At 42.4% G+C, this 16,159-nt stretch overlaps 1 protein-coding gene across 4 annotated transcripts in view; it reads right to left on the reverse strand.

Annotated features, from left to right (window-relative positions):
- Positions 1–16,159, reverse strand: part of CACHD1 (cache domain containing 1) — a 90,751-nt gene that overhangs the window by 15,220 nt on the left and 59,372 nt on the right. For all 4 annotated transcript variants that reach the window (XM_018072348.2, XM_018072349.2, XM_029959710.1 and 1 more), the window contains 10 exons: positions 15,822–16,038; positions 12,089–12,238; positions 10,768–11,001; positions 8,334–8,483; positions 7,683–7,806; positions 7,062–7,179; positions 6,067–6,235; positions 3,622–3,764; positions 2,688–2,869; positions 1,120–1,230 (listed from right to left, as the gene is read on the reverse strand). In XM_018072348.2, the coding sequence (XP_017927837.1) occupies positions 1,120–1,230; positions 2,688–2,869; positions 3,622–3,764; positions 6,067–6,235; positions 7,062–7,179; positions 7,683–7,806; positions 8,334–8,483; positions 10,768–11,001; positions 12,089–12,238; positions 15,822–16,038 (1,598 nt within the window). The remainder of the gene's footprint in view (positions 1–1,119; positions 1,231–2,687; positions 2,870–3,621; positions 3,765–6,066; positions 6,236–7,061; positions 7,180–7,682; positions 7,807–8,333; positions 8,484–10,767; positions 11,002–12,088; positions 12,239–15,821; positions 16,039–16,159) is intronic.

Genomic DNA, 16,159 nt, shown 5'->3' on the forward strand with positions numbered 1-16,159 from the left:
TCTGGGAAGAGTAGAGAGGCAATGTCCCATACTCTGCTGGCTTTGAGATCTGTGTTTACCAGTACATTAGAAGTACTTTGTACTTGTGGGCTGTTGGATGGGGTCTGTGCAGAAGCCACAGTGAAAGTCTTACAAGAAACAACGTGTAAAAATCAAAATTAACTACTCTTCCTGAAACTTGGCAGAGTTTATGAAAGAAATGTTTGCTACACGTTCTGTAAACTGGCCTCCTTTAAACATCCTACATCCCAAACCTCAGCCTTAGGGCCAGGAGGGAACTGGGACAAAACCAGTCTGGTCCTCCAGGAAAAGGTCATTTCAGAGAATCACAGAGTATCCTGAGTTGAGAGGGACCCACAAGGACCCTCCAGTCCAACTCCTGGACTGACCCCACTTCTCCTGCCAAAATTAACTTATCAACATCTGTTGTGATGGTCCTTCAGCTGTATGTGGGGTTTGACCCCAAAGGCACCCTGTTCAGAAAGTGCTGGATTTAAACAGCCCAGGTAGAGCTCCCCAATTTCTGGAGTATGGATAGCTCTTTAATTAAGCCCATTTGTGGCCTGACTTCTCTTTGCTTTTGGATCTGCTTTCACTTCTTATTCCTTTCCAAACATCACCGTGGTATTTACAACTTCAGAAGTGTAAGTGTAAGTGTGAGCAACTTCAGGAAATTTAGAGATTAGCAGCCCTGATGGAGAAGCATTTAACTACCAGCAGAGAGGGAACACATTCCAAACTGCCTAAGGAAAGCAATCCTTCTTCTCCTCCCAATTCTTGGTCATGCACACGTGGCATCTTATCTCATGTTCATCCAGGAGCATGTTCTCACTAATCAATCCCTTTTTTCTATAGGCTGTTATTATTCTGTATTATGCTGTATATTATATGTATATCAATAAAGCTACAGAATTTATATATTCATATAGGATGTATTTTTCACAGTATTTCAATATACTATTGCCACTGAATCTATACAAGGTCAGACTATATTGCACCAAAAGCCCTTTATTCAGTTCTTGAACACACAGGAGTCACCCAGTATTCTTCTCTCCTACCCAAATCAAATCTTGATAATTGGGAATCTTCTTGCCTTACAAAACCTCCAACACCATTTACCTGGAGGAATGGACTGTGTGGCTGATGGTAACAACATAACCAGCCCCTCCAACATCCAAGTAGGGCCCAGTAAAGGTAATCAGTCCTGGATTAGCCACTGCATGCAAGTACCTAAGAGAAGCCAAAAGAAATGTTCATAATTAGTGAAAAATTATTACTGTAACTTTAGGACAGTATCTTTTATTTTGCCAAAGTAAACAGACACTGGATTCTTCACACTGTGAACAATGTCCCACCAAATTAATGTTTCTTAATATTAAATAAGTATTTAAGCACAATTAGTACCTAAACCAGACCAAATGGTTCCCCAGTACATCCAACTGCATTAAAAAAAGCTCAATTTAGTTCTGCATACAAATATTAATGTAATTTTAGACATTTGTTCCCCAGAACAACATCTGACTTAGTGCCAGCAGTCTCACACTCAAAGCAAACACTGGTAAAATTATATTGCAAACTGAAGAGAAATGACAGAATTGATGCAAGAAAATGCAGAAATATGTCAGACAGTGATTACAAATTACAATCTCTTTTAAAACTCACTGTCAGCATAAAATAAGCCACAATCACATCAAATATCTTCCTACTGTCATAAGAAAGTTTATACAACTGCTGGAAACACTTTTGTGTATGAAAAAGTGATTACTTAGCTTTTCTCTACCCTAGTGCATCAATCCATGAGCAGCTTAACTCACTTCTACTTTATTCCCAGTGTTTTCCTTGCATCTTCTTTCCAAAACACTACAAATTTGGCTTTATATAAAACCCAAGACACCATTTCATGCTGCAGACAGAGTTTTTTCAAACCATGGATTAAGAAAGTCAGTGAAATGTAAAAGAAAATCCAATTCAAACCAAACCCCAAAACAATAATGAAAATAATTTGGGAGCTTTTAAAATGGAGACAAGGGATTGCAAAGGTAAATAACCTGAAGAAAAGCTCATCAGGAACTATGGGCAGGATTATTTCAGGGAAAATATGGGTCAGGAGAGCTGCCAGAGGGTTGGGACTTGGTGGTGGCTCGTGTTTTCCTAGTGTCACACTGTGGCAGCACCTGGCCAGGTCTTTCCCACAAATCCCACATGGTGGAACACTCTCCAAGCCCTCTCCGGTCTCAGGTTCCCATCCCAATGTACACAACTATTTGCCCTAATCAGATGCTGGTGCATAATTAACACCCAGAGCAAATCCCTCCTTTAAATCAGTGAGGAAACCCACTATAAACAAACAAAAAGACTAAAATATTTACAACCAAAAATGGCCCAAGGAGCCGAAAACGCTCCCGAATCAGCTAATCCCTGAAGGGGTTGCTCATTTGCTGAATATTTATGTTCCCATCTGCCATAGCTGGGATCTGCAACACAAACTACCACCTAAAATAAAAAGGGTTGAAATTAGAACCAATAAATGTTTTAACTGGCTGCACTTAAGCAAAGTGCTTAAGTACACGATGGAAACATTTCGAGTGAAATGAAAAAAAAAAAAAAAACCTCAGGCTACGAAATCAATTCCAAATATTTTCGTTATTGCCCTGCAAAGCTTTGATAAAGGGACCCTAAAAACTCACCATTGTCTCCTGGTGGGATCAAATGCTTTGTCCATGAGGGAGCCGGGGTAAATGCGGAGCACCCCATTGGGGGTTGCTATGTAACGGCGCACAATGTAACTGTTGAGGCCACTGATCTCCATCTGTGTCATCCATTCATCGGTGCCGTGACTGGTTGCCATTACTTCATTCCTGACAGAGAACTGCAAAACAAAGGAGAGCTGGCGGGGTTCCTCCAAGACTTGCATGAAAAGATAATAAGCTGCTGGCGGGGCTTCCCCAAGAGCCATCGGAGATCATCTAAACTCAATTACTTGGTTAAAGTCTTCTCACACCGCACGGATCCGGCACATTCCAAGCAAAGGAAAAGCTTGTTATTATGAAATATTGTTGTTGTTATCTCTGTGGCTTTCAGAGTTTGTTTTCTCACTTCAAGTAAATATAAATAATGCTCTGCTTGCACATAAAATAGGAACTTCTCATTTATACGCTTAAGAATACAAAGATATTTCTGCTAAAAATTTACTGTGACTTTAGTTTTTCTAGGGTTTGTTTCAAGAGCTGCTTATCAAATTTTCACACTCGCTCCTCCTGGGGAATAAGCCCTCTCCCTCCTCTCTCTATTCTTAGATGAGATGTTGGAAATAAATTCCTCCCTGTGAGGGTGGTGAGGCCCTGGCAGATGGGATACTGGGAAGAAATTCTTCCCTGTGAGGGTGGTAAGGCTCTGGCACAGGTTGCCCAGAGAAGCTGTGGCTGCCCCATCCCTGGAAGTGTCCAAGGCCAGGTTGGAGCAACCTGGTCTAGTGGAAGTGTCCCTGCCCACGGCAAGGGGTGGAATGGGATGGGCTTTAAGGTCCCTTTCAACCCAACCCAGTCTGAGATTCTGTGATTATATAAAGGTGTGGGACATGGTGACCCAGGTCTGCCCAGGGTGGTGACCCCGAGGCCGTACCTTGAGGCCGGGGTTGGCGATGAGCCGCGTGTTGTCGCTCAGATAGGCCGTGTAGTGCTCCACCATCCGCTTCGTCTCAGGCTGGCTCAGGTGCTCGTAGGGGGAGGAGAAGCTGCCTGCAGAGAGCATCACTGTAGGGCTTTCTAAAAACACCAAAGCATGAGAAATTTAAGGATGATGCATTACACATGTTGCATAGTGAAGACATTGGTACCACAAAAGAGTCTCTGATGTGGTGTCCCAGCTGAGGATGTGTGGGAGCAGTTATACTGATGCACTGTCCACTCCTCCGCCTGCTCCTCCACTCTCAGGTCATTGTGGACTGTGAGGGAAGGCAGGAAATGTGAAGTTTTCCACCCAAACCAGAGCACTTCCTAGCACAGTTGTCTCCCCAGTCACTTGAGTTGCTAACTAACTTTCCTGCTTCAAAATACAGAAGTCACAACATTAGTCCACTTACTCTGATCTCCGTGTGTTATCTGGTATTTCAGTGCCCTTGTTCTCAAAGTCTAAACAACTTCTGAATTCCTACTTTTGGAAAGATTACAGAAGCTGTAATCTTTCCCTTAAGGAAAGATTTTATGCTAAAGAAGAAGACAGTAATTATCTGTGTTTAGGTTACATATAGCAGAGGAAAATGAAAATGAGCATTTTCAGTCCCAGACAATGAACAATTGGAGAATTACAAGTGCAGAAGAGGCAGCTCCCCAATAAAAGTGCAGCTGCCTGAAGTGATTTTCAGAACAAACTAGAAGGCAAACTTTCATTGCACAAAATCTGCAAAATTAGGCAGCTTTTTCTTTTTAAAAGGAGAAATGGTCATGACAATGCAGAGCTGAAGGTTGAGAAGAAGGTCTTTTCTGAATATTTGACCCATGGAACCTGAATATTTGACCCATGGAACCCGAATTCCCTGTGAGGAATGGTATCTAGAGGAAAAATTTCAGTGCAGCCAGTGAAATGTTCTGCTTTTAGTCACATTCCTCTAAAACATAGCCCCATCCAGCAGCCATGTGTGCTGCAGCCATCACTTACAAACTTCTGCTTTGCTCCTTCATCTGCTTCCCAGACCAAATATTCTGATGGGGTTGCATTTTGCTTGCATGAAGTTTTTCCACTTGACAGCTTAGTACTGCATTTTTTGGAGATTTTCCATTTATATCTTTCTGGATATAAGATAATCAAGACTAGGCACCACATTAAAGAAAAAGAAATCCCTGCATTTTAAACAAGTGGCAAAGCAATTTCCATAGGTTTGTCAAGTCCCTCCATAACTCCTCCAGTCTAATCTCAGTTATACTGCAGGGCCACAAATAGCTAAGGAAAGTCTCACAACTGTGCCACTAATCCACCAGGAGACCTTCAAACCCTGCTACAAACAAAAGCACTTAATTCAGAATTTCTTATAATACAGCACAGATTTTAGCAAACCTCCCAAGATTAATACCTAAATATTAAAGTTTGCAACTTAGGATGTTTATATAAAAAACCCTCTATGTTCTTAATATAAATTCTGGTTTTTAATTTCTCTATCCTTCCCAGACATTAGAACTGCCATGGAGACCCTCCCTCTTTCCAGCAATGAAATGACTCAGGTAGAGCAGAACCACTTTAGCTTATCAAAAGCAGGAATGTTCCAGTAACCTGGGAATTTTTAAGCAGGTAAGGAGGGTCTGGAATCCATCACACCACTGAAGTTCTCATTTCCCCCAACAGGCTTAACTTCTGACTTCAATGGCATTAAATGCTTTTGGCAGTGAAAAACCTCAATAAATCCAAAGTCAAAAGAATGTCAGTCCCGCACAACAGGCCAGGGCTTCATCCTACGTTACTTGTCAGTAAGGTGCTTTACAGCCAAGAGAAGGGGACTTAGTTTAAGCTTGGTGAGACATCTCTCACTGTCCCCACTCCAATTTCTGGGAACTCTGAGCAAAACTCACAGTGCATTTATCTCATACTCTGATGATCTGCCCCACTCATTCATCCATGTAAGTGCTCAGCATTGAGCAGGCAACTATGATCAAGGAAGAGCTATAAGAAGGTACCAGCTGATTGGACAGCCAGCCTTGGAAATAAAAGCCTCTCAAGAGGAGAGTATTTCCAGTGTTTTGTGAGAAGAGTTTTACTTTCTGCTGCCACACTCTGCAGAAACATGCATGTGTGATAAGACAAGAGGACACGGCCTCCATTTGTGCCAGGGGAGGGTCAGGTTGGACATCAGGAGGAATTTCTTCCTGGAAAGGACGGTCAGGCACTGGAAGGGGCTGTCCAGGTCGGTGGTGGAGTCCCCATCCCTGGAGGTGTCCAAGGAATGACTGGACGTGGCACTCAGTGCCCTGGGTTGGGTGACAAGGAGGGGATCGGGCACAGGTTGGACTTGATCTTGCAGGTGTTTTCCTAAACTCTGGGATTCTGAGGTGGTCAAGACCACTTGAAGAGCCTTACCTAGGGTGGCCAGCTGCTTGAAGTGCAGGCAGGCGTTGGGCTGGCCCAGCAGGTCCAGCCGGTGATAGAGCAGTTTGCTGCTGGGCACTGTGTTGAGGTTCTTCAGCTGCTTAACAGGGATTTCTGGCTGTATCACCACCACACATAGGATAAAGGACGTGTCCTGGACCTGGAAAACATGAGCAAGTCATCAAACAGAAACAAAATGTGGAGGATGTACAGAACTTGTATGTATTGGAGCCACTAAGTTGTACAAAACCCACTTTGCCATAGTTAACACACCAAATAAAAATACTGTAATCTCTTTTTTCCCCAGAAAACTAAATAAGACCTTCCTTTTGTTGCTCAATGAATAATTTGTAGCACTGTTTTATGGATATTTTTTGAAGTATCATTAACAGAGGAGAGACTGCAGGTTCACAGTGGATAAACACACACTGGTATTCCCTTTATGGACAGTACAGACAAATGAACTCCCAAAAGTAAGATTTTATCCTTTCCACTCCATGTGTCTCATGTGCCACATGTTTTACTGGTTTGCATATTTTAAGGACCCTACGATAACCAGACTAGCAAAGCCTGGAGTGTTCCAGCTGCTCTGCAAAGGGTGTTTGATATTAAATGCAGCATTACAATATTAGAAAATCAGGTCCAGATACCCTCCTGTGTGAATTTCTGTTAAACAATGACAGATTTAATCTCTTAAAACTGCTCAGCCTAATCTTTTAGGTTGGATTTTACTTAATGCTGTGAAATGATCCACAAGTACTCTCTTGAGTTTGTTGGCACAAAGAAACAGCCAATTATTTCTGGCATCAGTGAAATTCACCTGGATTATATTTAACCTTAAGATTCCATTTTAATCCCAAGGTCAAGATTAGTGTTCAGATATGTTCTAAGCTGAAGAAAGGAAGGCTAGGAGCTCTCCTAAAGCTCTTACAACTGGTAATAGAGCTATAAACTGACTCTGTGCCATCCTAGTTTTTTTCCCTTACCATTTTCCAGGCATAGCTGACATTATAGGCTTCTTTTCCAATCTCTCTCAGCTTGTTGACATGCCAAGACAGTGAGGAGTTCACAGGAACTGTGATGATCTGGCTGCCCAGGGGAATGCTGCAGTGGGAGATAAAACATTCAGCATTTTATTATTAAACACTGAGCAAAATTGTTACCACTTAAGGAAAACCCTTCAGCTGTATATTTATAAAAATATCATAAGAATTGAAGGAATTAACTGTCATTTGTCCTTGGTGAAGAAAAGTGTATGTGTGCTGAAAATGCACTCGTGTACCCCCACATTCTGAGCTCACACATACTCAGATCAGGCAAAGGATAAAGAAAAACCTGGATAAAACAGTGAAAAATCTTCCTGACATGGAAGGGAGAGATTAGAAGGAGTATCCCCCAGATCAGATGTGGGAATCACTGCCTACACACCCAAAGATAAATGAAAAAGTTGGAGGAAAAACCAAACCAGAACTATTGGGGAACAAAAAAATTCCATCCAAGTATTCAGATACTGTAGGAAAAGGAACTCTGCCCTCCATTCTCTTAAAATTCCTCCAGCAATACTTCTGAGCACTGCTCATGTTTGCATTTGCATCCCAGTTCCTCACCTGAGGATGTTCTGGCGCACCAGCTCAAATTTGGGGATGTTCTCATAATGGATAATATCCGTGTGGAGAGGAGGCTCGGAGAGCAGGTATGGCCTGGTCAGGGATGGGTGCATCAGAGTGTAGCCTAAAAAATAAAGATACAAACCCAAATGTTGAATGCAGTAAAACAACTAAGCCCAGGATGGGTATTTGTAGGGGGGAAAAAAAAGAATATACAGTAACTACACAGAGGTTTTGCATTTAACAAATGTCAGTGGCCAAGCAATGTTATCATCAAAGAAGTTGCAAACGAAACACAGCTCAAAGAACTAAGCCATAAAATGAGGTTGGATGAGAGGAAATGAGCTGAACACACATATACACCAGTTCTTCCTCCTTCCCTGCACATACAGAAAAACTTGGATGTCACACATGTAGAAAATCTCATCAAGTGTTTCCGCATCAAACTCCAGGACAGACATTTCAAGTCGTGAAACCACCTAAAGTCTCCAGCAACTCTCAGGCAAAACTAACCAACAACATACAATTAATCTGTCAATAAGTATTATCATTCATTACTTATAGACTATTTGGAGACATGAGGATTCAGAGTTTCCTTTCAGTGGTTAATGACCTCAGTGGGACTAGAAGGGATTATCTGAGCCAAATTACCTTTATTATCAATGAGGAATGTGTAGGAACCCAAGGAATCTTGGTAATAGGTGACGTCTTCCAAGATATAGGCAAGATTAACATCCACTCCAACAATCCCCAGCAGCAGGTTCCCAAAGTAACACGGTTTGCTGACAGTCATTATCAAGCCTTGGAATGACAGAAACAACATAAAACCATCAGCAATATTATCTAGTTAATTATTTTTAGAGGGAACAGAGCAGGGACTTTAAAATTTCCAAACGTTACACAATTAAATTTGATGTGGTATTCCTTGCTGGAATATGGACAGGGAAGCTCAGCAGGTTGTCTGTCATGTCTGGCTGTTGATAATCACTCTCCTTAATTAGTTAATTTCTGTGTTTCTGATAGTGACCTAAAGTACATTTAATCAATTTATTAAAACACACACCACAATTAATGTTTGGGGGGCTTTGACAGCGGATTACAAGTGGATTCCTTACAGATAAGATGCATTTACATGAAAAGCCAAGATGGCATTTTGTTCCTTTAACATCATTTAAAGTAATTTAAAAAATAGGGGGAGGAGGAAGGAAGAGAATCTGTGCTTGTAAAGCAACACTAGGAATGAATTATTGCTCATCTAATTGCATATTCAGAATATTAAACCTGCTCTGCTTAACTAAATTCCAGTATCACCATTGTACTGGGAATCATACCCATAATTACACAATGTTTTGGGATGTATCTCATGGCTGAGGTAAGAACTCTTTGCAATACCTTACTACTCTTCTTTTCTACACCACTGCTGTTTGGAAACTCAGCAACTCTTCCCTCAACCCAATATAAAATTCATTTGCATGTATAAGCTTTTAAGTTGGAAATCTTTGCAAGATGAACCTTCTCTGTTGCACCATTTCTAATCCTTCGGTTGCTCAAATTTTCAATTATGCTTGGATATGGCTTTGGGAGAGGGCAACAATACAGCTTAATAACTCAGGAAATGCAGGAAGGAGCAGGAGTTCTGACTCAGAAGAATAGTCTTAAGTCTGTTTTGGGACTCAACAGAACCTAAACTCAGCAGCCCTTGAAAACTATTCAGCATAACCTCAACTAATCCTAAATACAAGACAAGACTAAGTATATACAAAGTCCTGAATGAAGAAATACTGAATTTGTTCAATTGTCAAAGCAATATAAAATCACTGATGGATTTCCAGACATCCCTGTGATGTCACATCTCTTCCCAGAGCACTGGAGCAGTGCTAGAGAAGGGTCAGGTGAGCTGCCCTAGAACTAGCAGGGGTACACCCTAAAACTCTGACCTTCCACTGAGCTGCAGGAAGGGCACCAGTCCCAAAGGGAAAGGGATGGCAATTCAGCAGGTATTAGCTCAGGCAGTGGGACCCATGGCTGGGGGTGTGTACAGTCAAGGGAGCTCTGCCAGCACCATGGGAGCTGCTGAACCTCCTGAACCCAAAAAGGATCACCCTGCAGTGCAGGCTAACCCTCAGCATTAATTAAACTGTCTAATTTCTGCGTTTCTACACGTCACCCCCGACATGCTGGTCCACTCCCAGAAGTCTCTGCAATTATCTACACCTTCAGTCTCTCCATTACTGGATGTAGTGGTGAGATCACTGGATGAGTGGTGGAACACACAGTTTTTGTTATCATGGCATCTAATTTTAAGGTATGGATCTTTCCTTTTACTTGAAAATTAGATGCCATGATAGCACCAGCCAGCTCGGGCTTCCTCCTCTGCCCAGAGCTGGGGGTAGACCAAGTGTGCTGGAGCTAAAGGAAGGGCTAGGGATGGCCAGTTTTGGACAATAATTAATAATCTCTCCTTGTGCCATTCGCTAAGCTGGTTTCCATCCCACTCTTACATAATGTGACAGCCAGTACCCAGCATTCCCATCTCCACAGCCTGGACACAGGGAATGGATGATAAATTGGTTGTGAAGAGCCACTGCTTGGGGTGCAAAGACAGAATAAAGGGAACTCCAGCAGGAAGGGTGACTCCAAAGTCATGTTGATGGCTCCATAGGAAAGGGAAGCTCCAACAGTAACAACATTTTGTCTCTTCCACTATGGGGATTTGTGCAATCCCCTAAATCTACCTGTGAGACCCCAAGCCATACACAAGTACTGAAATATTGAACCCTGCAATGGTACAGGGTGTGATGGATGTAATTTCAATGTCATAAGACTGTTTCCTTCAAATACAAAGAATTTCTCTCCACAAATTAAATTACTAATGCTGTGTATGTACACATACATAAGAACAAATTTCACCCTGAGAATCCAAAAATTTTTTTCATAACTAGACCTTCTGCAGATGAAAATCCTACTGGAAAAAGGCTTGGAAACACACCTGAGCACATCACTTGGTGACACTATTTGGGAATATGTAAGCCAAGGGAAGCTGATCCCTTCTGTTTTTATACCCAAATCCAATGTCAGCACTCACCATCTCCCATTTCATCCGAGAAGGGCAGACTGAAAACGGCCTCGTCGATCATCCGGTTGGGGAGGTTGGTGTAGAACCTCCCAACTGTGGTCTCCAGATTGCTCAGCTGGTTCAGGACCATCATGCTGCCCTTGGTCACAGGAAGGGCTGTTCTGTCTGGCACCCCATATTTCACCGAGTTCTGCTCTGCCAGGTCCCTCAGAAAGGCCAGTTCCTTCAACCCTGTCACCCCCTCTGAAACACAGATGCAAGAAACAGAAGGAAGCAGACAAAAGAATTTCCATCAAGGCTTCTGTATCTTACTCCAAATAACTGTAAATAAAAGCAAAATTATACATCCTGTAGGACTGAAAATACTACATAATCACTATTTAAGTGATAAGGTAAAGTGCCTAAAGACTGGTTTTAGGAAGAGTAATTAGATAACACAAAATTAAATAAGATTGCCTCTCACATGCTGTTGCACAGTGAAAAAATTTACCATGCTGTTCACATCCCCACTTTAAACAAAGATCTTTTAACAAAGACTTATGTGCCACATAAATCCACAGGACAGCTCTTTGTTCTCCACCGGTGGCTCACCCACAGAAAGGACCAGGAGCGTCTCACCCACCCTTGGAGATAACAGGCTTTGTTCTTCAGCTTAAACATTAAAGTTTCGCATTTTACACAAGTCCCAGGTTCAATTCCTGCACAAATCAAAGCCTTTTGCACGTAGGAGTCTCAAATGAGTATTTAAATTTACAATCAAATCATACATTAGCTTAAGCTTTAGTTTCCTTGGTTAGAGTCCATGTGCAAATATAACAAACAGCCTTTGTGCTGAAAATGCTTTCCTGGAAGAAGCACAGGATGCCAAACTACTGGGAATGTGATTTTCATACTTAACTTCACTCTTAAATTGGGTCCCAGGTTATTAAAGCATTTCAGATTATGTCTGATGTCACATTTATGCTCCCTGGCTAAGGACTTAAACAGAAGTCACAAGTATTTCCGTTCTGCTGCACCAGGAACCAGGGCAGTGGCAGGAAGGTTTACAGTTGCAATAATTATCAAATTTAACTCAGTCTGGTTGCCACCAGACAATTCAGGCAACCATATTTTATATCCTGAGCAGCTGCACTGGGATACATAAGCATATAGTGGCACATATATATATACCAAAGTAGGAACATCTGGATTCAGCCTCTAGATTCTAAGTGCCAAAATCCATAACAAACTGCTCCCAATAAGGCCTGGAATTACATTTGAATGAGCTTCATAAACAAGCTGTGCAAGGACAGGGAATGTTCATCCACTGGAAATCACAACCATCTCTCACCATTCATAAGAGCATAAGTAAGAATCATGACTGAGTTATTGAGGAAACTGTTCTCTTCATTGATGACACGTAGAGTAGCTTTTTTATCATCTTCAGAGGAGTCTTTTGATGTAATCCCAGCTGAGAGATAAATGATGACCATGTCAGTATCTAAAAGAGAATCACAGATACAGCAGAAAGTGCATTAGGTTTTTAACTCAGGCAAGACATGTGCTAAGAGCCCTTAATCTGCTCCCAGCCACACACTGCCAACAGCTTCATGTGTGAGAGTCACAGCGATCTACAGTGGATAAACACCCAGCAGCCTTATGAATTACAGCATTAATTATTAAAACTTTCATTCTTAGCACTTACCAAACATCTGTTTGGTTTGGTGCCTTCCAGCCACCCAGGAGCACTGGGGTTTGTTTCTCCTGAGCAGACCCCACAGGCACCTTCTGGCTTAGAGTCATAGAATGGTTTGGGCTGGGAGGGGCCTTAAAGATCATCCAGTTCCATGCCCTGCCATGGACAGGGACACCTTTCACTAGCCCAGGTTGCTCCAAGCCTCGTCCAACCTGGTCTTGGACACTTTCAGGGGTGGAGCAGCCAGAGCTTCTCTGGGCAACTGGTGCCAGGGCCTCACCACCCTCACAGGGGAAGAATTTTTTCCCAATATCCCATCTAACTCTGCCCTCTGGCAATGGAAAGTCATTCCCCTTTGTCCTGTCCCTCCAGGCCCTTGTCCAAAGTCCCTCTCCAGTTCTCCTGGAGCCCCTTTAGGCACTGGAAGGGGCTCTAAGGTATCCCTGGAGCCTTCTCTTCTCCAGGTTGGACAGCCTGGCTGCCACCAGGCAGGAGTGTGCAAGTCCAGCTTCACAAAAGCAAAAAACCTGCAACTTTCCTCTCCTGCCCCCTTTTCTCCTTCCACCCTGCAATCCTAAAGCCTGGAGCTGCTCACCCAGTGCCTTCCTATGGAGTAGGTTAGAGCGGAACACTTGGGAATGTGACCTGGCTCCTTGCACATGAACTGGAACACGTTTTTCAGGCTGAGGATGTTCTTGGCCAAAGTCCTGCCTCAGAGCCTTTGAACACGTCAATTCAAATCCCTGCTTACACCCCAACCTGTTTCATCACATACATCTCAGGATTAAAAGTGGTTTGTGCATATAATTAATGGTAGGGATCATGCACCACATATAATCCAAAGCACTGGGTTAGTTGGTCATATCCCAACTTTGTTGTCTCATCTGGGTTCTTTGGTGGGTTTGCTGTGTTGGTTTTTAAATAGGTAAGAATGCTTTGACTTGCGTATTTTGTCGTCATGACTTCAAAAGAATTTCAGCCAGAACTGGATTCTGATATAAACAAGAGGTGCCATTAATTTGGGGGAATTTCTACCTTAATTTTTTAAGGGCTATAACTAGAGAAAAAAAGAAAAGCCAGGTATTAAAACAGCTTTGCCTGGAGTTTAAGGAAAATTGTTGCTGTGTTTCCTAGGCTACAACATAGATATTGGATCTGCAGTCAGGCATGATGCCGCAGTCTCAAAGCTCTGCTAGGAGGAGTAACATAAACCAGTCCTAAGTCTGCATTAGGGACCAGAGTCAACTGGGCATCTTATCATTCCACAGTTGATCATCTTGTGCTATTTGATACACTGCACTTCTGAGAGCTGGAAAAGGCCCTTATATTCAGAGCACCATTACTGCATTTATCTATAGCATGTCTTTGTATATTTTATATAAATATATATATTGTATATAAAATGTAATTAAATATATATACACATACATATGCAACAGACACACATCTCATTTACTTAGTTTTCAGGGAATGCTGGCACTCATGGCAGAGCATTTTCTCACAGTTTGGGATGAGGGTTGGCTGAGCAGGACTGCAATAGGAACTGGAATAACGCAAGAAATCCAGACGTGTTCAACAGCACAATTCTCCCATCTCACACTAGTTGTTCCCTTCTAACTTTTCCAGTGTGAATTTGGGATTGAGGCTGTATCTCAACAGCTTCCCTGACACACCCACACATTGTTCTCTGGGAACAGGATGTTAGAAAATTAGCGGGCAAATGAATGATATTTTTTTTTCTGGGTTTATTTTTCTTTTTTAAAAAAGATGTAAAGATTATTTACAAGAAAATGAGACATGTTTTATAAACATCCTCTTCTCAAACCTATTGTGCCTCACCCTAGGAATTCTGAAACATGCTATATGCATATTAGGTCTTCACAATCTTTCACATGTAGAGAAAACCTAAATCCAAATCATTTGCATTTAACTTTCTGTACTTGTGCCCCAGAATAATTGTTTGATATGTGTGTTTTCACATTAATGAAGAATATGCCAAAACCTTCTAATCATAATATATAAACAGTGACAAACATGGAAGAGGGCTGGGAGAGAGTTCATGTTGTGCCACTCCCTGCCATGGGCAGGGACACCTTCCACGAGACCAGGTTGCCCTGTCCAACCTGGCCTTGGACACTTCCAGGAGTGGGGCAACACTTTCAGGGATGGGGGGATATGTAGGAGATATGTAGATATGTAGGAGGATGCTGCAAGACTCTACAGTTGACGTTCTTGGAATAACTCCTGCTGACTAAGGCATCCTATCCCAGCCAGCTTCAGATTGTTTATTTTTTATTTGACAGAGTTGCTCCCCTTTCACTATTTTCCCAGAGGATGGTAAAATCCTACCCTTGCCAGCCCTACCCTTCAGCTAAAAGTAGTGCCCAGTGAGATAAAGGTGTCACTGTACCAATGGCCTGAAGTTCAGCATTTGGCTGAACTGTAGCAAAAACACTGTTTCACAAACAGAAAGAAAATCACATGGATTGGGAGTGCATTTCCTCATTCTTTCCAAAGCACTTTAATTCCTGGACTTTTCCTCTTTCTCCTGTTCTGTACAGCATCTGGGCTGGTGTCCTCTGGGAAACTGAAGGATCTGTACTCACTGGAGCAGGCACAACACCAGGCTGTGGGATCTAAACTGACTATCCCCATGGAGATCTGGCTGCTTCCCCCACCCCACTGTGGCACTGCTAATGTTACTCAGTTCCAAGGAGCACTTGGAGCACAGAATTTGCCTTCCACAGCTTCCTGGCAAGCATATGTGGCACTCAATTCCACATCCATCTTTTCCACATCTTTCACCACATCCCCATTACAAAAAACACACAGAAAAACCCCATCTTGGGAATGGGAAGGAGAAAGCTCATAATGAGCACACAAAGTTCACGAGGGTATTCTGTGATGAAGGAAAATTTAGCCAGGACAACTTGGTATTCCATAAAATAAACCCCATAGTTGATATCCTCAAAAAAACCCCATTTCCCTGAGAAGAAAGGGCCACTTCCATAGGATTCCAGTTAAGCACATTATCTATAGACATACGTTCCAGCAATAATTAAATGAATCTGCAGAAGCAGAAATGACCCCTGACCCCCCAAAATACACATTTGGGAAATAATTCAGCTGTCAGACAATTCAATCCTGCATTTCCATATTTCAGTTCAAAGGAAAAGAGAGTCAGCAAGTGGCACACATGAAAAGGGAATGGCCACATTCAGCTCATGCGGATTCCAGATCAAGGAAATGCCACTTAACAAAAACACGTGCTTCCCTCCCCTTTTTATTTTAATATTCAGCACACTACACTCCTTTGGCCTCAGTCAAAGTGAGAATGTGATATTTGCAAGCCTCAGAAATAATCAGGATTGCACAACAAGGGACTTACTTCCTTGGAGTTTTGTGCCATTGTTCGTGTTCCGAATCAACTGGAAAGCCTTCTGGAATCCCACAGCGTGCTGTGTGGAGCTGTCAGATGACTTTATACTGCTAACGAAGGTGGACATCTTCCTCTTTGTCTCACTGGTGGCAGGAGACAGGAATGTCTTATAGCACTGATCCAGGGAGCAGGTCCTGACTGTGTCTGCCACGGTCAACACGGAGATCTTGAAAGAGAAGAGACTCGATGGGATTACCTTCCTTTTAGGATTCTTAAAGCACTGATATAGAGAACACAATGATAAGCCAACTGAAGAGATTCCGTGGGTTTAAAACCCAATTGTTAGG

Source organism: Manacus vitellinus, unplaced genomic scaffold (genome assembly GCF_001715985.3).
Source record: "Manacus vitellinus isolate BGI_N305 unplaced genomic scaffold, ASM171598v3 scaffold_21_pilon, whole genome shotgun sequence".
In the NCBI taxonomy this organism is placed as follows: domain Eukaryota; kingdom Metazoa; phylum Chordata; class Aves; order Passeriformes; family Pipridae; genus Manacus; species Manacus vitellinus.